This window comes from Homarus americanus, unplaced genomic scaffold, assembly GCF_018991925.1.
Source record: "Homarus americanus isolate GMGI-L3 unplaced genomic scaffold, GMGI_Hamer_2.0 scaffold40047, whole genome shotgun sequence".
Classification (NCBI taxonomy): domain Eukaryota; kingdom Metazoa; phylum Arthropoda; class Malacostraca; order Decapoda; family Nephropidae; genus Homarus; species Homarus americanus.
In genome coordinates this window covers 205,001-231,814 of record NW_024741731.1, presented here as the reverse complement: position 1 = coordinate 231,814, position 26,814 = coordinate 205,001, and the positions used below count along the sequence as shown (strand labels likewise).

Sequence of the window (26,814 nt, the reverse complement as noted above, 5' to 3'; positions counted from 1 at the left end):
GTCGCCAGGTAGAAACTGTGTGACAGGTGTAGTGAAAAGCTCTTGAGAGTCTATGTAAATCCAGCCAGTAAACCGTTACCATGGCAGGATAAACATCGAACTAGTGACGCTGTTATTGTATATTAATGTAGTCACCCCGATAAATCCCATCGTTTTCTTTACCTTCCAAAAACCTTATTACCATAACACTTCGTAAATATTGGTGAAATAAATTTTTTATTCTCCATGTCATTAAAATTTAAATATATAATAGAAAAATACAATTATTGATACTGACATACTTGTGAGCTAAGGTGTATTTACAGAATGAAATACAAAAATAACTTTCGAAATTAATAAAAAGTAAAGCTAACATTTCTTGGCTGAACCCCCACTACACAGCCAGTCCCCGCAGTGAGGGACAACAAAACCCCCTCCCCAAGGCCCCCAACCCCCCCCGGCTGGATCGTGACTTGTGTCATGTTTATCTTATACAACCAACACGACAGTTCACTACACTTTTCTCAGGAGAGAGAGAGAGAGACCGTGAATCTTTCTTTCTTTCTCACCTTCTTCTTTCCTCTTATTTTCTCTTGAAAGTGTAAGAGACCGAGGAAGAAGAGAGAAAGGAAGGGTGAAGGGGGAAGAAACTGTTGTCCTATTTCTTTACTAAGAAAGGGAAGAGAGAAGAAAACGACTTCTTGAGCCTCTCTCTCTCTCTCTCTCTCTCTCTCTCTCTCTCTCTCTCTCTGTATGCATTCCTTCCCCCTTAAGCGAGAGAGAAAGACAGCTACATTTCTACTTTGTTTTATAATTATGCTCCATAAAATAATCAAGTCTAATAATAACTTACAAAATATTACCTTTCCTATAAATAATAATACTATAGTGATAAAAGATTACTGAGACATTAAATATGTATAATGGCAGCCACAATCACCGGCCCAGTCAGGGGTACCACCACCACCACATAGCCAAGGGTACCACTGCCTCACAGCCAGGGATACCACCACCACCACACAGCCAGTGCCACCACCACAGGGGTACCACTGCCTCACAGTCAGGGATAACCACCACCACCACACAGCCAGGGTACCACCACCACACACAGCCAGAGGGTACCACCACCACCACCAGGGGTATCACCACCACACACAGCCAGGGGTGTACCACCACCACACAGCCAGGGTACCACCACCACACAGATCAGAGTAACCACCACACACAGGGTAGGTCACCACCACCACAGGTGCCACCACCACACAGCAGGGGTACCAGTGCCACCACCACTGGGTACCACCCAGGGGTGCCACCACCACCACACAGCCAGGGGTACCACCACCACACAGCCAGGGGTACCACCACCACACAGTCAGGGGTACCACCACCACAGGGTACCACCGCCTCACAGCCAGGGATACCACCACCACTACCACACAGCCAGGGGTACCACCACCACACAGCCAGTGGTACCACCACCACACAGCCAGGGGTACCACCACCTCCCTTGTGTTGTGAACGATCATTACTGCAGAGTACGTGAAGCTTGTGAACCTCTTCTCTTATTGGTGTTATAATTTCTCCATAAAAATATTTTAGGGAATATTTTGATATTCTGAAGTTCCGCGTATATCCTCACACTCACCCTACCACCCTCACCCCTACCACCCTCACCCCTACCACCCTCACCCCTACCACCCTCACCCCTACCACCCTCACCCCTACAACCCTCCCTAAGATAATCCTCCTGCGAGAGGATTGGGTTTGAGCGGATTATAAACCACAAGCCTGTGAACTGAAGATGACGAATAACACTCTGGAAATTGGTGGATTAGGTGAGATCACACACATATATATATATATACATATATATATATATATATATATATATATATATATATATATATATATATATATATATATATATATATATATATATATATATACTGCTCATTAAAGATATACAGTGTGGTAAGGTCCAGGTGTTTGGAATTACCGGATGTTCCAGGAAGACTTTCTTGGGGCCTGAAAGAGTAAATTTTCCCGTAATCAAATTAAGAAAACATTCTTGGTAGCCGGGCAATTTCCTCGGTTCTAATTACGTAACTTTCAAAATATAAACCCAAGTCTGGAGTCACTTGGTCGTATGGCCTGATGACAATCGATTTCAATGAAAAATTAAAATTGATCCGCATTCTTAATGGACCAATAAATGTGGGGCCATTGATACCTGGGATCAATGGGTCTCGTGAACCCCAAGTCCTAGTGGGCCCCTCAAGGTCTTGCGTCACATTTGACCACAAGCTTAGTGACAAACTTATCAAAATAAGTTAGATCCTTGTGTATAGAGTTGTGGACAGGTTATAGGGCGCCCTCTCTCGAGACAAGGTAGGGTCTGGTTAAATCAGATATCAAGTTTAGTGAAGTTTGGTTTAATTAGCGTCGTGCCACTGACTAGTTACTGTTAAGAGGCAAATCAGGTCCAATGGTAGAGTTAGCAGTTGAACACCAGCTTACTCCTACCCTACCTCGGGCCGTGTTGCTGCTTCAGGTTCAGTGTTTCTTACTTGTCTACACTGTATTTGTTGGGATGAGTCTTCTTGAGGTTGGTTAATGGACTTGTGGCGCCAGGAAGCAGCTAGTAGGAGGCTTGAGTAATGTTTATGTTGCATAATTGACCTCACCTTTGAATCACTTCAGGTCAAGCAGTACCTTAATAAAGTGCCTCAAGGGTGAACTGCTTTTGATATCTTAATTCACACAAGTACTGTACAGGGTGGCCAGACAGGTGCTGGTCCTGATCATCACCTGTCAACAGACAGTGAGGTAGTCCACCATCCTGTACCAGTCCACCAGTGTTGTTTCTCTATCGGCAAAATGCCCCGATAACTGAGTGTGTGAGGAGGGGAGCCACCCTTCCCTCTCATCGGGAATCGAAAGTATGACCGCTTGTGAAGTGCATACACACACACACACACACACACACACACACACACACACACACTCTGGACAATATCAATGGCACTAAATTAACGAGAACATCGGGGATTAGAATTAATAATTTTTATAGTTCCATTTTCTTGATTATTTTAATAACTTAACTAATTATTCACAGTCAAATTTGTTTAGCCAGATTCCCTCAGGTCAGGCCCCCGGGGGAGGCTGTGTGTGTGAGGACTGTCGTGGTCTGTGTCGCTAACTCCCGCTCACTTACCTGCCTCGTGTTCACCTCTCGTTTATCTCTAAATTACTATCACTTGTTTTGTTTTTATTTCAGTATCATTTAATAATTTACCTTTAACTCTAAATTTGTTATAATGATAAACAACTGCCTCATTATTTTCGTATCAAAATTTAAGTAAATAAAAAAAATCACGATCTGTGGTTAAGCGTAAAATTGTACCTTCAAGAATATTTTGTAGTAATTGTAAAAAAAATGACTGTATTATTGGTCAGTTTATTAATTACAGTCACGTGATACAGTTTAATACAGTTTAGAGGAGTTAGTGGAAAGTTGAATATCAATTCCTCAGACTCGTTTTTGTAACTCAGTATATTAAAACATAAGCGGTGGTGTTGACCTAATATAGCTTTATAGTATCCACACAACATGACCTTATGACCTGTGCATTAACCTCACAGTACTCATATGACCTGTGATTTGACCTCATAGCTCCCATATGACCTATGATTTGACCTTAAAGTAACCATACAAACAGTGACCTTAACGTATATGCCTCATACAACATACACCACATACTCGGCTCTATATAGCACACACCACATACCACATATCCATTACTTTATTATATCCACCACACGTCAAACAGATGCCTCATGTAGACATATTCAACATACCACATACCAACCACAAGACCATAAGCAACACGCAACATACATCATATTTCAATTAGTCCGCACGAACAACTCCGCATTATAGGTCACGTGTCACATGCCAGTTTTGTCATACACCACCACCCTAGCCTAGCCTAGCCTAGCCTAGCCTAGCCTAACCCGACCTAGCATCACCGTTAGAGTAGGTACAGTTAGGTTAGGGAGATAGACTGCACACCCTATTAGCACCGTAATTCAAGTCTTATTTCCTTCTTCACTAAACTAGGCATTGGATTCTTCTTCTTCTTCTTCTAATTCTTCTTCTTCTTCTAATTCTTCTTCTTCTAATTCTTCTTCAAATTCTTCTTCTAATTCTTCTTCTTCTTCTTCTAATTCTTCTTCTTCATCTAATTCTTCTTCAAATTCTTCTTCTAATTCTTCTTCTTCTTCTTCTTATTCTTCTTCTTCTTCTTCTAATTCTTCTTCTTCTTCTTCTTCTTCTAATTCTTCTTCTTCTTCTTCTTCTTCTAATTCTTCTTCTTCTTCTTCTAATTCTTCTTCTTCTTCTAATTCTTCTTCTTCTAATTCTTCTTCAAATTCTTCTTCTAATTCTTCTTCTTCTTCTTCTAATTCTTCTTCTTCTAATTCTTCTTCTTCTTCTTCTAATTCTTCTTCTTCTTCTTCTTATTCTTCTTCTTCTTCTTCTAATTCTTCTTCTTCTTCTTCTAATTCTTCTTCTTCTTCTTCTTCTTCTAATTCTTCTTCTTCTTCTTCTAATTCTTCTTCTTCTTCTAATTCTTCTTCAAATTCTTCTTCTAATTCTTCTTCTTCTTCTTCTAATTCTTCTTCTTCTAATTCTTCTTCTTCTTCTTCTAATTCTTCTTCTTCTTCTTCTAATTCTTCTTCTTCTTCTTCTAATTCTTCTTCTTCTTCTTCTTCTTCTTCGTTATAGGTCTCTTTACCTGTTCCATTATCCTCTCATTCTCTGTGTGTTCCGAGTTGCTCAATATTCCAATGACATGTCAACACATTATTTTTCTGCCTCCTTTCAATCTTAGTCATAAGAATTCGATTGATTCTCGCAATGATGTAATTATAGTTTATCATTAATGCTCTTCTATTGATCCGTCAGTACTCCTAAAATAACACACAACCTCGGGCATTGATGTTAACGAATTAATGATATAGTGATCTAGTGATACGGGGGCCTCTCACGCTCCACCCAACCTAACCTAACCTAACCTAACCCAACTCAACCTAACCTAACCTAACCAGATTCAATAAAGTGTAACTAATTCTGTTTTTATTCTGGGCTTTTTATGATATCAGCTCACGCCACATTCCCTCATCCTACTCCTACTGCTACGCCTTCAGGGTCCCTCCACCAGTATATTGAATAGCCTTTGGTGATACTACATAACCCGGATACAGTCCCACAACTATTTCACAACATTCACAAACAACATTTCCCTTTCACATATTCACAATTTAGTCGACAACAATTCTTATCAGGATTCAGGAGTTTTACCCACAGTACAATAACATACACTTCCCTGCCTCGCCATAACCTCTCAGACACTGCTCCTCTTCCCCTGTCTTTTTCTTCTCAACGTAAACTCTATACAAACCCGTAAATGTTTTAAATGTTTTCTTTTTATATATATTTTTTTTCTTCACACACACACACACACACAGTACGTAAATTTAAAATGTAGCATTAGCGAGTAAGGAATTCTTTTTTGTTACAATATTTACGGAACAAATTAAAGTTTAGTTGTTCAGTAGAGAAAAGTTTGGTAAGGTCGGCAGGGAGGAGACAAGAGGGTCCAGTCTCTTCTTGTTTACAATTGATTAACTAATCTTCTTCCTGCCAGAATAACACAGCCCGGGGTATATCTCTTCTTGGTCACGGTGTGTAATGATATACGAACATCATTTCAAGTAGTACGAACTGCTTATGGAGAATAAAAATGATGCAGACATTGTTGATCCGGTTTGGTATTCACAAGAGCAGGAGTCCTTGATAAAGAAGAAAATATACGTTCAACAACACCAGGTTATTGCCTTTCTAACCACTGCAATATTTACACACACACACAGACACACAGTCAATGATTCCCGAGTCATCATCTTAGGAGACTTTTATGGGTTTGATATCGACCGAATACGTATCAGTCTGGGCTGAGGAGCATCGTGAATGAGTTGACCCAAGACCACTGTATACTCGGCCACATCATCAATGACGTCACAGATACATATCATGACGTCACAAGTGTGTTACGTTTATCTCGCCACCATGACTATACCTGATCACTTCGACCTTACCTGGACTCATCAGTGTCACACCTGGGCTAATGAATAGACTAGTTCTGGAACGTCGACGAGGCCTAGCTTTAACGACTCACTAACATGATAATTTTCCAACAAAAGAATATCATGGTTAGATTACATGATTAACCTTGTCTTACTGTTTATATAAAAACAGTAAAGAAACAAAATTTAACCTTCAGGAAATACAGTACAGTATAACCTGAGAGCAATATAAACACGTTACATTATCCAACAGTTGGCTTGAAAAAAACAAAAAAAACGGGAACTCTGGGATTACGAGGCAAACAAAGTATTGTACACACAGTTTTAATTATACCTTTAGCAAGAAGAGTTCTACTTTAAGAGAGCCAAAGAGTAACGATGATACAGCAGTGGGGGAGTTGTCGCATAGGTTGGTAAGCTTTTGGGCCTGTGGATGTGTGACTGAAATCCGGAGTGACTCAGTACCAGTAATATATCACCACCAGCTTGTATAAACTCATCTGGTTCATGAATATCCCGACCACAAGGGTAGACGTGTGTGTGTGTGTGTGTGTGTGTGTGTGTGTTATACGTGACGCCATGACCAACTGACACACGACCCGGATTGATTGGTAAATTTCCTGACTTACCTTGAGTATAAGTCACAGTATTAGGTCACAACCCTCATCACAACGCTGACCCCATAAAATAATAATTTGCTAATGCCTTGATTGTAGTACCAGATATTCACAAAGGTGTACTGTAATCCTGTGTCACTTATCGTTGTCGCTAATAAGTTCCGGTACATAATCCTGAAATCACGTCGTTCTGTACTTATGACAGTGGCAAATTTTACGAGTTGTTTTGATTCACTTCCTTATGGTTGAGTCTCTGTCTGAATGGTATACTGTCATGTGATTGACTCAATTGCAACTCATAATGCATTGTCTTAAACAGTATTGTGTTACGTGACCTGACAGTAACCTCACGCACGAGTACACAAGGTTAACTCACGCACAAGTACACAAGGTTAACTCACGCACGAGTACACAAGGTTACCTCACGCACGAGTACACAAGGTTACCTCACGCACGAGTACACAAGGTTACCTCACGCACGAGTACACAAGGTTACCTCACCTCGTTTTATCTTATTGTTGTCGAGTTACATTACCTTATTATCTACTTCCAACAAACTTTTTTTAATCACAGTATTATAATACATATTTTTATAACTAGTCTGTCTGATTGACGATAAGACGTGTACATGATGTCAGAATTCTCCCTGTGACTTGTCTCCCTGACATGAATCATCACATCACTAGACTCAGAATTACTCCAGATGTTGACAGAACTTACTTTGATATCAAGTACCAATGAAGTTACTATTATTGAAGCGTCTTTTGTGGACGTCACAGTACGATCGGTTGTCGCACTGAAACACATATTTTCTTGTTCACTGCCAGTTCTCTGCCACATTTTGAACACTTGCACTTCCTCCCAACTGGTTCATGTTGACAAATGAACTCTTGCAGACGGTCATCCTCCTCCACAATCACAGATAACTTGTGATACGAACACCGAACACAACACCATAACTACTCCGTTGACAAACAAGATGGCTAGCTTCTCCTTGAGGAAGAACAATAACTATAGCAACATACAGTTCACTCAGAATACAATGATAATCGAAAGAAATTTGAAATATATCCAAACATATATCAAGGGATTCGAATCCAACTACATGAATCGCATCCTTTATACATAGAATAGATTTAAAAACCACATGCGCAAAAAAAGGTATTTGCACAGGCCATAAACAATACAACCAGGAAAGTGAAGCCTATAAAATTGAAAACAAAACAACCAAGCCAATATTTATGGCAGTAAAACCCCTGATGTGAGGCTGCGACGTTAGTTGGATATGTTTACAATGACCGGAATCACAAATTTATTGTTTAAGAGGGAACACGAACACGGGACACCAAATATCAGCGGAATATTTACGGTAACAAATTTATTTCTTCTCCTACAGAGCTCGTAGAGACAAGAAATCACTGCCATATCATCACATTTTCGCCGTGTTTCCCCCTGTAATTTCCCTCATCCTTCATACCCTGCCCACTACAGGTAATTATGATTGAAGATAGAGAAAAAACGAAAACAAAATACCTAAAATTAAAGGAAAAAGTTGTCGTGTTGTTTTTATTACTTGTTATCACCCAAACAACACCTGTGTACAATAAACAAATAGAAAAACTCTCCCTGGTGTTCCCCGTCTCCTCCACTCTTACTTTATCTATATAATTATCTAACCTGAGTTGGTTTCCCATTAGCTGATTGAATTAATAACATTAAAAGGTAGAAGTGATATTTCAGATTCTTTCTCTCTAAATAAATCTTCATTACTATGGACTTAGAATTATTAAGGTTTATTTAATACGTTCATTGTGGATACACTTTTGTTCAGACTAGAGACGCTTCATCAAGTTGACTCGTCTGTAGTCTAAAATAATCTTCCTTCATTAAAAAAAAAATATAAGACTTAGGTTAGGTTAGATTAGGTTTACGTTAGGTTAGGTTAGATTAGGTTTACGTTAGGTTAGATTAGGTTTAGGTTTAGGTTTACGTTAGGTTAGGTCAGGACATGTCAGGTTTAGATTAGGTTTAGGTTAGGTCAAGACATGTCAGGTTTAGATTAGGTTAGTTTAGGGAAGGTATATGTTTAGTTTAGTAAACAGTCAGGAACTTATCTCTGTACACCTGAACACTATACTGTGCAGACCGTGAGCTGGTAGTACAAGCAGGACCACCTCACCTCTCGGCACAACACTGAAGGAGCCTGAGTGTGGGGGCCAGAGATTATCATTTTCTTTATAGGGAAGATTTTTACCCTCGTGTTTTTCAGTCAGTGGAGTAAATTCTTGTAAACTTATTGTCATGGGGTGTGGTGAGGGTGAGGCGAGGGTGTGTGAAAGGTGTAGTGAGGGTGGGGGAAGATGGGGTGAGGCGGGTGTGAGGGTGTAGTGAGGGTGGGGAGAGATGAGGTGTAGTGAGGGCGTGTGTAGGAGGAGGAGGAGGAGGAGGAAGTGATCGTTGCGGAAGGACTGGGAGATTGACCGTCAAGATGGATGACACTCCGGCCTGACAGGGGTGAGGGGAGGAGGGAGGGAAGTGAGGTGGCGAGGAGGGAGGGAAGTGAGGTGGCGAGGAGGGAGTTAAGTTAGGTAGGTTGGGGAGTAGGACACTTCACGAGGAATAGGAATGAGTTGCTAGGGAGGTACAGGGGCGGATCTTGTAGTAGTGAAGGAGAGAGAGGGAGGTACAGGGGCGGATCTTGTAGTAGTGAAGGAGAGAGACGAGGCAGACGAAGGTAAGAAATATTGGCTGAGAATAAAATATGGTTTAAGAATAAAAAAAATCATTCTTGCAAGTTTTATTCTCAGTATCAGGACTATGTATGTTAAATGCGTGTTGCTTCATTGATAAACTACAATGCACATCTATCATTTACTCTTACTGAGTGAAAAGGACATTAGCTAACGTTACATAACTCACAATAACTACATTACAATATACAAAATGCTTGATTTGGAAAGTTAAAAGTCTAACTATTTTATTATACAGCATCAAGTTAAATTCAGTTTATTAAAATATGCTTCGACGCAGAGAGAGAGAGAGAGAGAGAGAGAGAGAGTAATTGTAAATTAAGTCTCGACAAAACACACAAAGTGATTTTTTTTAGAACTTTAGCCTTGAAGACAAAGTTTCAGTCTTTTACTGTTTGTTGTAAAATGTTTAAGTGTTCGTCAGGGTTCGTCACCCATTTAGTATTCTGGTGAAATAAATGCCATTAACTCTACTTTTCTGGCATTATTTGTCATGCATAAATACTGTTAAATAACAATGGGTCTTAGGATGAATATTATTATTATTATTATTATTTCACTAAATGATTCATACTGGTGGGATCGAACCTGACTCTATCAAGCGTGTGGTGAGATTTGGCCCACTGAACCATCCCCAAGTAGTTCAGGTGAAGGTACTTAAGCACCTACATCACTCAAGCCTCCCACACACTGCTTCCTGCCGCCACAAACCCGATTATACCAAGCTAGGACAATACTGTTCCCTCTGTGCCGGTCTAGGGTAAGGTCTCCGAGAAGTAGAAATATCGTAAGTATATTGCAGGAGTCAGGCGGGGAAAAAGTCGTCTCTGTTTATACAATATTCGACAAGATTGTGAGGAAGTTCAATTATTCTTTTTTTTTTACGTTATATTTATCTTAGATTCTCTCTTATTCTGTTTATCATTTGTCTCTAACTTGACCTCAAAGTGTGTGTGTGTGTGTGTGTGTGTGTGTAAAGGACTAACAAGTGTAAAAGATAATAAAAAATTTAATTACACGATAATACTTTTTTTTTACCGTCAGATAAAAACATATAGCCAGCTGCTGTAACTTAATTATGTAAATTGTAAATGGCTGATAACATGTTGATTGATGTTGTGTGAATATATCTAAAGGAGAGATGTTTTTATTTTATATTAAACACAGGTGCCATTTTCATATTCAACACCTGTGACTTAATGGAAAATAAACATTAGATTATTTCCTGATACAACATCCGTCACCCAATTAGAAGTAAATTTTTAACTACCGTATTTATACAATAAGAATATTCCTATAAACAATAACTTATGCTAGAGTTAATGATAAAGACGTCATGTTTATTGGTTGACAGATAATGAAAGGTTATACAATAATTTTTTCAAAGGGTTAATTGTTTTTTTTTTAATGTTTGTGGATAGATGTCACGAGAAAATACTCCCCCCCCCCCCCTAGTGATGATAAATTAGTATTGTGAGTTATCAATGTTATCTACGCTCGAGATAAAAATATACGATATAGGAAAAAACAACAATGAAATATTTGAATCTTTGAAGAGCTATTGAAAGGTTAATCAAGGTATTATCCTCTCTTTAATGTTAGATAAAGGTAGAGATTAAAACGAAACTTGTGTAGTCATAATAAACTTTCCTGCAAGACTCAAGTTTCTCACATTAATGTTGAATGTGTAAGCTAACAACTGGCAATAGTATCAGTGTGTTGGCGTGCCATGAATATGTTGGAGTGCCTAGAGTATGTTGGTGTTGGAGTGCCTAGATCATGCTGGTGTTGGAGTGCCTAGATCATGCTGGTGTTGGAGTGCCTAGATCATGCTGAGGACGGGAAGGGTAACCCACTGAGGACCTATGTAAGGATGACAGTGATCCTTAGACGAACTGACTAACAGGACCAATTCTTCAGCCAATCAGGATTAGAGAAACATCCACTTGTATTTTCTATTATTGTATTGACATTTTGGTATTTAAAAGTTAAAACTATATCGAAGGCTTTTTTTTTTTTAACTATGCGGCTGCTAAGACTATGCGTGTATCAAGTATCGTCTCTAAATATGCCAACACCTCAGACCGTGGACTAGATAACTGTACATGATATCTTCCGGGTAGGGTTTCTTCCGAGCGAGAGGCATTAACTCCCTGATGTCTGTGAGGCCGAGAGCTGATAAATATTGTACTCGAGTTGAGAGGGAAGTCTTGTAGGCTAAACCCCGAAGTTCTGTGTCGTGGCTGTGAGTTGGTGGGTGTTGAGGCTCACCTGTGTCTGTTTACCTGGTTTATACACGCTGTCCTATCGGGATTTTTATTTACTAATATTAACTGTCAGTCGCGCAACTTATTACCAATATTTTTAAACTCAGTTGGTGGCGGAAAATATTTGTGTATCATTAGTGTTCACAATATTGCTACATGTGTGTATGTGTGTGTGTGTGTGTGTGTGTGTGTGTGTGTGTGTGTGTGTGTGTGTGTGTGTGTCCTCCCTGCTGCCTCATGAAGACTGACGGGTAAGCGAAGATCCCACTCTTAAGAGGTGCGGCGTGTCAGCTTCACCACACACACACTTCATGAATAACACAAGCGAGACGTCAAGGTGTATAGGTGTCCTGTGTGTGTGTCTGTCGTGGTTAGGGAGGGAGGGAGGGACGGGGGAGCATCATCACTACAACTACCAGCCCTGAAACCAACGTCAATCGGAGGGGAGACATATGTTTGATTCTATGGCTTTTAGAGACAACAAATCCTTGATGCTTACTTTTACGGATGAAATATTCGTGATAACTTTTAACATGACAAACTATTTTTTCCTCAAGACTGTTAGTACTTTTCTACAACACGTACCTATAAAATAAATGATAAATAATAGTTCATAAAAAAAGAAGATATTTCGTGTAGATACTATAATAAGAATTAGTATCAAGAAGTAAATAACTGATAATAATTTTCCTTTATCACTTTGAGAAGATTTGTGGTCGTCTTTACTCACTCATCAACACCGTGAGTAGAAGTGAGGGAAAAGAGGTATGGTATTAACAGCGTCCACACCATACAGTACAGTAGTTAACAGCGTCCACACCATACAGTACAGTGGTTAACAGCGTCCACACCATACAGTACAGTGGTTAACAGCGTCCACACCATACAGTACAGTGGTTAACAGCGTCCACACCATACAGTACAGTGGTTAACAGCGTCCACACCATACAGTACAGTGCTCAGTGGTGAAGAGGATGACGACCTTAATATCGGAATCCTCGTCCAATTTACCTGTACTACCGCCTGCCAGAAGTAGTGACGCGAATTGGTCAATTTCCTGCCTGTGTAGCATTATGAGCTTATTAGCCGGCGGGAGGGGTGAAGGCTGGCAGGAAGGGTGAAGGCTGGTAGGAGGAGGGGTGAAGACCGGCAGGAGGAGGGGTGAAGACCGGCAGGAGGAGGGGTGAAGACCGGCAGGAGGAGGGGTGAAGAAGGCCTCGTGCTATTCCTTGTGAACTAAAGCCTCCTTATGGCAGTGTGTACAGTAGACAGTATAGTGTTCACCCAGCAGTCTATGCAACAGACTCACCTTAGTACAGGTGTACATAATACAACTTGGATAGGATGAATCACTCTCTGGTGGCCTGGTAGTTCTTTAATATAGTTACTATTTGTGTGTGTGTGAGACAGAGAGAGAGAGAGAGAGAGAGAGAGAGAGAGAGAGAGAGAGAGAGAGAGAGAGAGAGAGAGAGAATGTGAGAAAAGAGACGAAAGAAAAAAGTGAGAGAGAGAGACTAAAAATATACACACACACTTAGATATCATAAATAACAGATACATTAGCAGCGATACATTCAAGAGATAGCAGCAAGTGTCCTCCACCACCACCACCAGCACCACACAGTCTAACACACAACTCTGTATACCCCTGGCGCCCCCTCCGTCACCCCTCCGTCAGAATATTCGACAGCTCAGAGCCCCTCCCCCCAAAAAAAAAATTGCTCAGTGTTTATATTCAGCGACCAGGATATATAAAAAGTCATATATTAAGTTTAAATACTCTCTTTTTTATATAGCCTCTGTAATAAGGTAAATGGTTTGTGAGAGGTATGTATTAAAATCTTCCTTAGAGGATTTTAATGGAATCCAAACGCATTATCAAGGTCTTTTGTTTTTGCAAGGTTTGAGGTCCTCACGCAGATGTAAATGACATTACTTTGAATTGCTTCCTTCTTTCAGCAAAAATAAATACTCTTTGTGTCATTATACATGTAAACACGTATCAGTATACATGTTAATACACATACACATACGGATACGACAGGTGTATAAAATATAATTATCCTGTTAAGCTTCAAACTCGACTGACTTTTACGTAATACGGATAATTTTTTTATTATTTTTTTCATACTTCCAGGGAAAATTGTGCTTTGTGTGTCCTGAGTTTATTTTAAGATTTCCGTCGATATCATAACCTAACCAAACTTTATCTGAGCTACACTTGGTTAAATTAGTTTTGGTTAGGTTAGGTTAAGTTAGATTAGTTAGGGTAGTAATGATGTTATGCAGTTATCGTTTTACATTGTGCTTATTTCCATATATATTTTTATGAATTTAACAGTTTGTATCTTGTAAAAAATATAAAGAAATATATTGAAATTATCGTTATAACGTGATTATCCCTGACACACACACACACACATACACACACACACACACACACACACACACACACACACACACACAAACTACCGCATAAATTATTATTCTTTTGTATTAATAAACTCAATGACTCTCACTCTATGATACAGTATTACAGTATTCAACTTAATTAATGAATGTTAAAAAAATCAAACCCAGTCTACTGAAAAAAAAAACTCCCTAAATTGACGAGGTGAGTTAATAATAACAGCTACAATGACGGCACAGTGTGAGTGTGTGTGTGTGTGTGTGTGTGTGTGTCGATAGCGGCTGTCAGCACATTAATCTTGTTGGTTGACCTCACACTACGTGCCAGCCGGCCAGCCAACCAGCCAGTCAACCAGCCAGTCAACCGGCCACTATAATAACACAACCGCTTCTTGTCAGCCAGCCAGACAGCCAGCCAGCCAGCCAGCCAGCCACCGTTACAACACCCCCCGTTACACTGTCACTGCATTCTTCACGGTCTTCTTCTCTTCCTTCACTTGTCTTCCTCTTCTCTTCCTCCGTTTCACTTCCACACTCTGCTGACGTCACATCTCCCCATAATCAATGCCGAAGCACCTCAGCCAAAGAAGGTAAGTGGATGGCTATCAGTCAGGGTAGTTAGCATACCAGCGCTCTTATTGGCCCAGCGGTTGATGTGGTTTCATGGAGAAGAACACATCATTACAAGCCTCCACATGCAACATTTTATCAAAAGAGCATAACTTAATAATGCTCGCGTTGCAACAGAGTGTTATCAATCATACTCGCTATAGGATCATAATACATCCAACACAGTTCTATATTTATATAAGACTTAAATTAAAAAATATCTACCACGATAAAAAAAAATGTATGTATATAATATTCGATTATTAAAGACACTAAAATGATAGGGGTGATGTATAATTGTTTTTGTTATATTATACACAGAGTTCATGTATAAGATAATATATAAAAAAATTATGAAGAAAAAAAAACCCGCCTATGTTTGTGACCTGAGTAGCCATTTTATCCAGTTTGTAAAATGGTCTCTTAAGTCTTAACCTAATCTAGCATAAGTTGGGTAAGGTTAAGTTAGGTTAGGTTAGATTGGTTTGGGTTCATTAGGTTCAGTTAGGTTTGGTTAGGTTTGGTTAGCTTAGATTAGGTTGGTTTAGGTTAGGTTAGGAATCCATTTCACGAACTGGATAAAACAACCACCCAGATTATGAAGTGGTTAACATGACAAACACACGAACACCTGTATAGTACACCCCTCCCCCCCTCTACACAACTGGTCAAAGTCAGAGGTTCCCTTAAGATGCCTAGACTCTAATCTTTGTGTTTGTATCTAATAATAACAAAATTAATCTATATCATAAAGAAGAAACTGAACATATTATCTCCTATGAAACCTAAGTAAATAACAGCTGGTCTTTTAAATATATATATAGTTGTAAATCTCTAAATTAAAAATAATTCTGTACAATATCGTTTTTTTTTCTTCTTTGGGAAAACTTTCTGAGAGATTCATTGTTTGGAAGTGTTACACAGTCTTTGCCACACCTGTTGAGCGTTGTCCATAATGAGGTAAATAATACTGTTTTTAGACTGTGAGAATCCCGGGAGGAGGAAGCAGCCTGTGGCCTTGTGTGGACGACATTAACACACAATAGAGACCTTGTGATTTATCAGGTGCTTCTTCAGGACACTTATTTGACGTCTTTTTTTAATAGGGACGCAGCGAGGGCCGACGACGATCTCCTTACGAACTGTTGCTTTTCTCTAACAACCGACTGATAACTGGCGCTGATCACTGACCGATAACTGGCGCTGATCACTGACCGATAACTGACGCTGATCACTGACCGATAACTGACGCTGATCACTGACCGATAACTGGCGCTGATCACTGACCGATAACTGGCGCTGATCACTGACCGATAACTGACGCTGATCACTGACCGATAACTGGCGCTGATCACTGACCGATAACTGGCGCTGATCACTGACCCTTGCCTGCCATCCTTCCTAAAGTCCAGGTGTCATGCTTTGTGAACCAGTTTAAAAATTTTCGCTTCACTGAATCCTTCATGATCAGAAAGGTCACTCATGGTGGTGCTGACGCCATTAAAGAAGTAAATAGATCGGCTAATGGCGATGTAAAATTCTAGATAAACTTGTCTAAACAGTTTAACGATTTACAGTAATGTAGCTGAACAAAGACCATCGGCACAACGTTAATAATGTAACTATGGAGTCATGAAGAACTAAGCGTGAGATTGTTTAGTAATTAATACCGAGTGACGTCGTTGAGGAGAGTTTTATCTAAATATTTCAACGATGAACTAAGAAAAATCCTCCATGTTGTCTTGGTATTTGAAGAATCACGTTTTGAAAAGAAGAAAAAAAGTTGGTCAAGAGTTGTAGTTGGTGTGATCATGTATTGGTAATCCTCTGAGGGGAGTTTGTGAAAGGTGAGGAGATGGTCTGCCTCACAGGAACTGGTCTTTACCTTAAACTAAGACAGATACCACAGCTGGAGACCCTTAGTTCCTCTCGTCGTTGTCCTCAGTTGCGAGAGAAAGATAAATTATGAACAAAAAAGACAGAATATTACAAGAGGAAGGCGAGAAGAACCACTGGAACTTTTGTTTCAATACTTAAACAAAATCCGAAAATGTGTAGCGCTGAAACGAGAAGATGCCCTGCCTGGCCGACCGCGAGCTACACACACACACACACACACACACACACACACACACACACACGCCACTACATTACTAATTTCTCATCACTACTAGATCTCGGCTCTGAATCCCTTCCCCATCTTATTGCTATTTCTGACCAACATATTCTGTTCGTCGTTCAGCTTTAGTTCGCCGGATAAGAAACACACACAAAAAAATAAAAATGTTAAACCTGCCATAACCCCATCTCTGTACTCTGAGTATTATAAGGTGGAGCTACAGGTCTCTGGCATATACAGTACATGTTCAATTATCCACTTGCGTTACTATATACTGACCATCCGTCATCCACCTACAAGAGACATAGTTTAATAACGAAGCCATTGAGTGTTCTCTTCTGTATTATTACCAACTATATTTAGATGCGGCGGCAGAGTGGTTACAGCGATCATTTCTTTACCTGTGATTGTGTGGTTCACGCCGTCGACAACCCTTCCCACCCAGGCTTAGTATACTGTCCGCTGTATCCACACTGCCCCTAACTAGCCTTCGGATCCATATGACTCAATTTCACTTTATCAGATATACAGAGGAAAGATTATGACAGATATTTACTTTTAAACAGTTTGCTTTAAAAAAAACTTTAATTTGACTCCAGAAACTACAGCTTGTGGGACTTATTTGATAACAAATATCTGGTAATTTATTCAACGTTGGTCGACTATCCTCATAACATTACACTGATGAAGACGAATTAATCCACTTTTTAACAGATTATAAATGGGTTTAATTTTTAGTAGGAGCCGAGGAGGGTAAAGGAAGGACCTCAAGTTGATGAACGAAATTTTATAATACAAATCTCGATACATCATATACTCAAGGTACACACAGCAAAGTCATCGATCTCTCGTTGGCTCGTCCAGATATAGAAGATGACCTTAAATTTTCTTTTAGATAGCTGTACCGCGTCTTCCTGGAAGTGGCCATTTGCCGAGTTAAACTGTTCTATTCCTGCCACACAGTAATGACCTCTTCATCATCTGAGGTCAATTTTAAGACAGGAAAATAGTGATCATCTTGAGGCTTTTGTTAAATTAGATATATTTAGAGATGGACTAGAGAGAGAAGATCCAACGTGTTTGAAAATATTATACGCCAGGGAACAGTAACAAGGAACAACAACACCAGGGAACAGTAATAAGGAACACCAAGACCAAGGAACAGTCACAAGGAACACCAGAACCAGGGAACAGTCACATGGAACACAAGGACCAATCACAAGGAACACCAGCACCAGGGAACACCAACACCAGGGAACAGTCGCAAGGAACACCAACACCAGGTAATATGACTGACTTATGAAAACATCACTACCATAACATCACACAAACTAACTAACCTCCCCCCCCCCCCACAATACCCGCTGTGCAATTGACTTTCATAAACAAATTAAATAAAAACAATCCCCAAGATACATATAATTAAGAACTATAATTACACATTACACCGAGAGAGAAAAATACAATCATCACAATTGGAATTATTTTGTGAGATGATCGTAATTACCTAACATGAAATTATTATCAACCTTAAAGACATTGGAATGACCAAGATAATGTGTTAATTTGTATATGATGTATATATAACTGTTATATATTATTATACATATACATCAAGTATAATTATCTAAATTATTAACGAAAATTATTATCTCTGTTCTCCTGTCAGAACCAGAATACTTAACCTAACCTAACCTGACTTAACCTAACCTAACTTAACCACTTCACTAATCAAGGTCAACTAACAGAAGCATAACACCGACCATAACAAACTGGAGAATTAGTACTAAACAGTTGTGTGTGTGGAGAGAGGTTTGAGGTGATGGAGGGGTTTTCAAGTGAGGTGGTTATTGCTTCTGGCAATTTAGCAGCGCCACCAATTACACTAATGGGTGATACACGTTCTCTCCTCCTATGTGGTAAATGATTCTAGTGTAGAAGATGGTGTTGTAGTGTCTTCCTTCATCGTGCTTTTATCTCTTCCTTCATTTCTTTCTTCATCGGGTTTTTCTTTCTTTTCTCCCTCTACGAAGCCTATACCTCTTCCTTCACCAGGTTCTTCATTATCTTCCTTCACCAACCCAACACCTCTTCCTTCATCAATCCTTCACCTCTTCCTTCACCTGGCCGTCCTTCCTTCCTTCTCTTCCTTCACCTGTGTTCTCTATGCTCTAAGAATTTTGTGACAGTGTATTCTATGGTGTGTAATTCACGAGTCTACGGACTTGGCGCACCCTCATTCAACTACTACTACATAATCTCATGACACGATATATTTGACACTATGATTTAATACTATTCTATGACACTTTTATGACTATTTAACGACACTATGACTATATTATGACACTGTTATGGCACTATATTCTACTTTATGAAACTTCTCTATAACTATATAACACAGATTAATTTATGACAGTATTATGATTATTTTATGACACTATGTTATGACACTACGATATGACAACATAATTACACTATGTTTTGTATTGGTCATAATATACGTAATTCACACTCAGTTATTAATATTTACAGGCGTCACCCACATGAGCTAAGACCTTAGTGGATTACGACACACGATCTTAAGACCATAGTAAAGAAGACCACCTGAGGAAGATCCTAAACAACATCATCAACATTGTAGCGTTTTAATATAAGTTTTTTCTCTTTAGTCTCCCTTCGATTTATAAAGTTTTAATTCCCGTTGTTTTATGTTTTTGTTTTTTTGGTGTGTGTGAAGACTTTTGTTGTTTTAGATATTATCGAAGTTTGGGGAAGATGGCCGGGACGCTTTCGTTAGTGATGAAGTTAGTGAAATGGAATAGTTTTGTTGTATTGAATAAAAGGAAATAGGTTTAATAGGAGATAAGAGTTTGCATGAGATTAGACTACGTAAGAATGGGAGAGAGATAGTGTTGGTGGTGGGGGGGGTGGGGAGGTGGGGGGGCAAGGAGTGGGGTGGGAAGGTGGGAGGGGGGGTGGGGAGGGTGGGGGGGTTGAGGAGGGGGTGAGGTGGGGGTTGAGGAGTGGGGTGGGGGAGGTGGGGAGGGTGGGGGTTAAGGGTGGGGGGTGGGTGGATGGGACACTATGCACTTGTAAGTTTGTCTGTCTCGTCTACCGTTTGGTTTAGTTTTAACATATTTCAGGTTTGGTTTTTAGTTATATTTTAGTTAAATTTCCTTGTTAATAAAGTCATCTCAAGGTTCATCATCACTACATTCTCCTCCTCCTCCGTGTAAGACTTCTCCCGCGTTATTCTCTCTAATATAACACCATTAACTCACGCCAGCGTCGCCTTCACCTGGTTCATGCTAGCAGGGAAGGTCGTCCTCCAGGTAGTATGACGTCATCACACTTATATCCACCAGGTGTATAGGAAGTATGACGTCATCACACTTATATCTACCAGGTGTATAGGAAGTATGACGTCATCACACTTATACCGTCCTAAGTCACTTATCACTTAACAAATTCTACAATGTCATCAATTTCTATTAGTTAGGTTAGGTTAGGTGATGAATCCCCGGTTAATGTGAGTCTTTGATCCTCGTCACCTGAACCGCTCACCTGCCTTTGTTGATTTAACCTGACGAGAACAAGTGATCGAATCATTATCTGTTTTAACTCCCGTCACAGCTGGACAAACTTTCGACACTGACACACTGAAGATTTTTTGACAGTCAAGTGAGTGAATTGTAACATGGCTGGCGTCTCATGTTGCTACGTTCATAATAATCATCTCTTTGTTTTTATCTTCTCACTAATAGGTCATTAAACACAACCATCATAACGATCGTACGAGATTAAAGTAACATAATTTATATCATGATTATTCTCAATTAAAAGCACGTGAGAGGCACTTAAGGGACACCTGTATGACACCTTCTCAGTCATCAATGCATAATTTACCTGTGTAATATAACGTTAAAGAACGACTTACACCTGTATCTGTCTGAGAGGAATAAGTGAACCAGGACACATTGTTTACACTGGAGTCACAGAGGATAAACAACGTAAACAACAAACAAGTGAGAAGATCCCACAGGAAGACAACATTCTCGTCAACTCCTCCAACACGAGTGAGAGTTTCTGTTCAGTGATGAGAGAGACACAGTGTTTAACTACCTGACTCGACCATTACCTCCTTACAGTACACACTATGACGGGTTTAAGTACGATCACTGAGGGTCATTGTTTCTGGGTTTGAATATTTTGGGTGGAACTTTTTTTCCCTTAATAAAAGTAAAGGTGTACTTTCAGCCTGAGTAGTACTGTGTATTTGTGTGTGTGTGTGTGTGTATGTGGCAGGAAGGAATTAGTTGGAGGTGTAGAGTAGTGCCAACACAGCCACACCCACAGTCAGGAGTAGTACAGGGTGTGACTCAGTACACCATGGGGTGGATCTTAAGCCTTAAAACCGTGCAGAAAAATCCCAAAAATCGAGTATTTTTTCACATTAAAAGTAATGAGTGTAATAAGGGGCCGCGCGAGCACTTCTCATTAAATTTTGAATCAAATTAGATGCTTCTATCCCGAGGTACACCTGATTGTTCCCTTCTCTTTAATATATATTTTTTTTTGGTCGCCAGTCTCATGTGTTCTCAGACGAAAAGGAATATTATATAAAGTTAATTTTTGCTCAAGGGACTAATTTCTGTCTAGCTAATTTATTTCAAAACGCGAGCCTGTTAAATACTGTACTGCCTCTACTGTGAATCCTGCGAGGGAAAAAATATGAAGATTTAATATAGTTCTCAAGACATTGTTCGCTAAAAAAAGACGCTACACCTCTGGGACCAACAAAGGTACACAGTTTTCACCAGATCGATGCTTTCTTAACAACACACACACAAAAAAAAATCATTATCTAATCACAGAGAATATAAAATCAACCTCGGTCTTGGTGTCAGAACTAAATCCTGTAACCTGTCGATGATGTAAACCTTGAACACATGAGGCTCTCGGGTAATTTAAATAACACTAGTTGGGATGGGAATTAATCTGGGTTCATGAATAAGTCGTGTCTAGGGTCTTAATAAATGATGAGGCTCAGTCCCTATTCTCGTCCATGTTACACGAGGTGGAGTTATCATCGTACTTGTCTTAATATGATGTTGAACAGGTGGATGACTGTCGCTGTTCTTTATATTGAAGTTATTTTTTTTATTGAAAGAATTATTTTGGATTATTTAGGGCCGTGTATTAGCATTTATTCTGTAGTAGTCGCTGTTTAAAAAAGATAATATTAGTAGTATTTGTAGTAGTAGTAGTAGTAGTAGTAGTAGTAGTAGTAGTAGTAGTAGTAATTTATTCACAGTTGTGTAAAGTATGTTGTCAGAAGCTCTGTCATAATATACAGTTACAAACATTAAGGACAGGTTAATGAAGCTATCCTGTTACCGGCGTGATAGTTTAGTTAGTAGGGATAATCGCCCATTAAGCTTTAAAAAGGAACACGTTTTTTTGCAGTTATAAACTAAAGTAGGTTAGGAACGTTAGGCTAGGTATTGTTTGTGCCGTTAAAACATTGTTCAGTTCTGTATTTTATTACTATGAATGTACACAACACAGGTAACTGAAGAACCTATCCCTTTAAACTCTGCTCTGAGGACGGGATAAGCGATGTTCCGAACCGTAAACTCATTGTATTAACACTAAAGATGTTTGTGATTTTCCCGGTGTTCCTCTTCATGATATATATTATGAACTTGTAATGAATGTCATGCTAAACAGTGATGATATAATGAGATATATTCAACAGTGTCCCTCATGTTATCTGTCCTGTGAAGTTACACAATTTACTGATATATTGTCTTAAGTAATATTTACAATTTATTTGAAAAGACAAATCACACAAGTTACCGAGAATCCTAAATTAATGTTCGTAATTCTTAACAAAAACTTCTTATTTGATGGACTTGGAATTTCAGTCAAACTCAAGGTTCAGAAGTTAGATTACATTAGGTGTCCAGCGTGTCGGACGGCGCCTGTGTTTCCAGGAAGAACACGGCTTCGTCAGCATCGAACATTGGTTCACGGAGGACTAGTGTGGAGAGAGAGAGAGAGAGAGAGAGAGAGAGAGAGAGAGAGAGAGAGAGAGAGAGAGAGAGATGAATACGGCAGTTATAGAAAACACTCGGCAGTACCTTTACAAGTCTTCACATTGTCGTATATCACAAAGACACAAAGGTAAGAAACTCTAGTGTGTTACATATTCAGGCAAAGTAACAAGACGTGAGTGCAAGACAAACACACACACACACACACACACACACACACACACTATACTGTACTGGGGTAGATGTGAAGACCTACTGTACTGTACACACTATGTGGAGAGGAGGGACAGGTGCAGGAAGGAATAATCCTACTGACGGGAAATACGGAGAATAAAACATGAGAGGAGTGGTAGTGCTTCAGGGAGGGAGGGAGGGTGGTGCTTCAGGGAGGGAGGGTGGTGCTTCAGGGAGGGAGGGTGGTGCTTCAGGGAGGGAGGGTGGTGCTTCCTTCAGGGAAGGGAGGCAGGGAGGGGTGCTTCAGGTGGTGAGGGGGGGTGGTGTGTGGGGAGGGAGGAGGAGGTGGTGCTTCAGGGAGGGAAGGGGTGCCAGGAAGGGAAGGTGAGCCAGTGAGGAGGGGTGGAGCTCAGGAGGGAAGGTGGTGCTTCAGGGAGGGAGGGTGGTGCTTCAGGGAGGGAGGGTAGTGTTTCAGGGAGGAAGGGTGGTGCCAGAGGAGGGGGGTTTCAGGGAGGGAGGGTTTCAGGGAGGAGGGGTGGTGCTTCAGGGAGGAGGGTGGTGCTCCAGGGAGGGAGGTGGTGCTCCAGGGAGGGAGGGGTGGTGCTTCAGAGAGGAGGGTGGTGCTTCAGGGAGGGAGGGTGGTGTCGGAGAGAGGAGAAGTGTTATTGCTTCAGTAAGGGAGAGAGGGAGGGAAGTACTGGGCGTATTCATAACGAGAAATGGTCCAACGTGTAGAATGAAAGTGTTCACAGAGGCGAGGGTCCGAATTTCATCAGAGGATCGACCATGGGAGGTAACGGCAGAATGTGGAAGAGAACGAAATTACTGAACGATTGTGGGAGGCTGTGAGTATGAGTTGTTATCATTCACAACACCTATAACTCTACCCCAGGTGTTGTTAAGTGAGAGTTGTTATCATTCACAACACCTATAACTCTACCTCAGGTGTTGTTAAGTGAGAGTTGTTATCATTCACAACACCTATAACTCTACCCCAGGTGTTGTTAGGTGAGAGTTGTTATCATTCACAACACCTATAACTCTACCCCAGGTGTTGTTAAGTGAGAGTTGTTATCATTCACAACACCTATAACTCTACCCCAGGTGTTGTTAAGTGAGAGTTGTTATCATTCACAACACCTATAATTCATCAATATATTCACTCTAATAATAATAATAACTACAGATTATAGTTAAATGATAGATTTCTGAAGTGTAAGGAAAGATTTAAGAGATACAGTACAGTCCATTATCAGATCTACCATTACATACAGTATCTATAAATTCAGAACAGGTGATAAGATACTGTTGATACTGTTAAGAGGGGTAATTGTCCTTTGTATATGGTTCAGTATCGTTATCTAAAGATCACTGATAAAGAAGAGAGAATCATACGACACAGAAGACTCGAGTAGTTTGGTATATTCTTGAGAGAGTGAACAGTGTGTGTGTGTGTGTGTGTGTGTGTGTGTGTGTGTGTGTGTGTGTGACAGGTCGTTGTCTTATAAACATACTGTGTATTATTCATGGTGACCCGAATTGCCTATTAAACGACACTACAACAACGAGTGCATTATGTAATGAATATAATGTGGTTAATTGATCACTGGAGAGTTGTGTAATGAAGCTACTGAATTTAATTATCCATCACTAATTACAAAATGTTATATTTACTAAAGAATAGAAAAAGATCGTTACCACACTTTTGTAGGCCCATCTACATATTTTATATAATGTTTATATAATTTACCTAGTTCATTTACATGCTTATAAATCTTAAAAAAATAAATATATATATATTCTTTTTTATGGGTGTTGCCTTAAATGGAGTTCAAATTCTATATTAAAATAAAACTTCGCGTTATCTAGTCTTTCATATCACTTTTTTTTATTAACTATATCCAAAATTTATAACAGTTGCTTACTTGAGGTTAAAAATATTCCTCTTCGTCTTACCCAAAACAGTTAGACAATTTTAGTCATAAGTCAGACGAAGGAGCAATGGCCATTAAACACCCGACACATTCTATAATTACTATAGTCAAAAGCCATGAAGGAGCCAGAGATCTTACACGCCACATTTAACAAACAATTATACATCTGCCGAGGAATGAAAATCTTACGAGTTAGCTGCACCACAACACTTGACGGTAATTGGTAAGTGTGTAAAACTCTACGGGTCTCACACACCACGTTTAAGTAACTCCTCGCCATCAGTGTATAAAACCTTGACACAAAACAAAAGACTATAAATGTATATTGTTGATAAGTCTTGTCTAGTGTATGTAACTACTTAGTGTATGTGGTGTATGATCTTAGTTGTTCCGGAAATATCACATATCTACTTGCTGTAACTGTGTGTGTTTCCATATTACGCCGCTGTTATTGGTGTACCAGGAGGAACTACTTCAATATATCTGAAGTGTGAATAAAAACAATTACAGAATTCTCACACCTCCTGTATAAACACATGTGAGACACTGTGTCGTGTGTGTGTGTGTGTGTGTGTGTGTGTGTGTGTGTGTGTGTGTCACATAAAAAAGCAAAACTTAAAAAATATCACAAGCACTCGTCTTTATACTCCAGCTCTTCAGGTGAATAAAGGCGAGAGCGTAAGAATTTTTTATTCTATTTCCCTGCGAGATGTGAATACACCGCTACCAAGACTCCTCAGGAATATATATATATATATATATATATATATATATATATATATATATATATATATATATATATATATATATATATATATATATATATATATATATATATGTGTGTGTGTGATCATGTGAAATAAATTATCCTGGTCAGCATTAAGTACACGTAAGGGAGATGATCAACCTGTTTCTACAGGTTAACCATGATGGACACTGACCTTTGTTGTGGTCGGCGAGGGTGAGGTGGAGTGTGAGGAAGAACATGAAGATCGTCACATCCAGGAGTGTTAAGTCCCTCGCCATGGTTGACTCACTACACGCCCTGGCTCTCACCCACTGCTGAGGCTCACAGCTACCAAGACGAGTTCCACCACGTTAGATCATCTGGAGTGTGTTGGACCGTCAAGTGTGGCGAGGGTGTCACGTCAAGTACGAGGCTGAGGAGCTTTGAGGACAGCCTTGATTCTATTTACTCTCCGGGAGTGAAGGTTTGTCTAGTCCAGTGCCACTTAATGCTTCCTTCTTACGGCAATTCAAGAAAAACTGTATATTGAGGTTCAATACGATACATTACCTTATATATCAACACTACACGCTACTGCTGACGTCACACACTTGTACCTTGTGTTTAGTGAGGAGTTTAGTCACTTGTCTCTATGTATTAATTGTTTTTCAAGTTTTTATTGAGGCAAAATATCACTGGTAATATGTTCCATTTTCACCGGATTAGTTCAATATTTGTGGCCTTAGTACCTGCAGCACGTGATGAGTGGCCACACACCCATTGGCCACACCTTACAGTGCTCAACCCTTTACCTTAACCCCCTCAAACTTGTGTCTATATTTCTCTATGTCAATATTTGCATAGATATACAAAAAAATTAACACCATAAAAAGTCGATTGTATTTTCCCAACGTTGCTAAATATTTCAGAAATTTTTTTTTTAGGTTTTAACGAAATAAATAAAGAGGAAGAATGACTTTATCTTAGTATCTGATGATCGTTGACTAGTGTATGGATCCACTT

At 39.7% G+C, this 26,814-nt stretch overlaps 1 protein-coding gene across 3 annotated transcripts in view; it reads right to left on the bottom strand.

The window, feature by feature from the left end:
- LOC121876021 (carbonic anhydrase-related protein 10-like) overlaps positions 1-26,814 on the bottom strand; it is a 158,596-nt gene that overhangs the window by 88,841 nt on the left and 42,941 nt on the right. For all 3 annotated transcript variants that reach the window (XM_042380869.1, XM_042380868.1, XM_042380870.1), the window contains exon 2: positions 26,006-26,814. This exon is cut by the window's right edge and continues 623 nt beyond it. In XM_042380869.1, the coding sequence (XP_042236803.1) occupies positions 26,006-26,090 (85 nt within the window). In that variant the 5' untranslated portion in view covers positions 26,091-26,814. The remainder of the gene's footprint in view (positions 1-26,005) is intronic.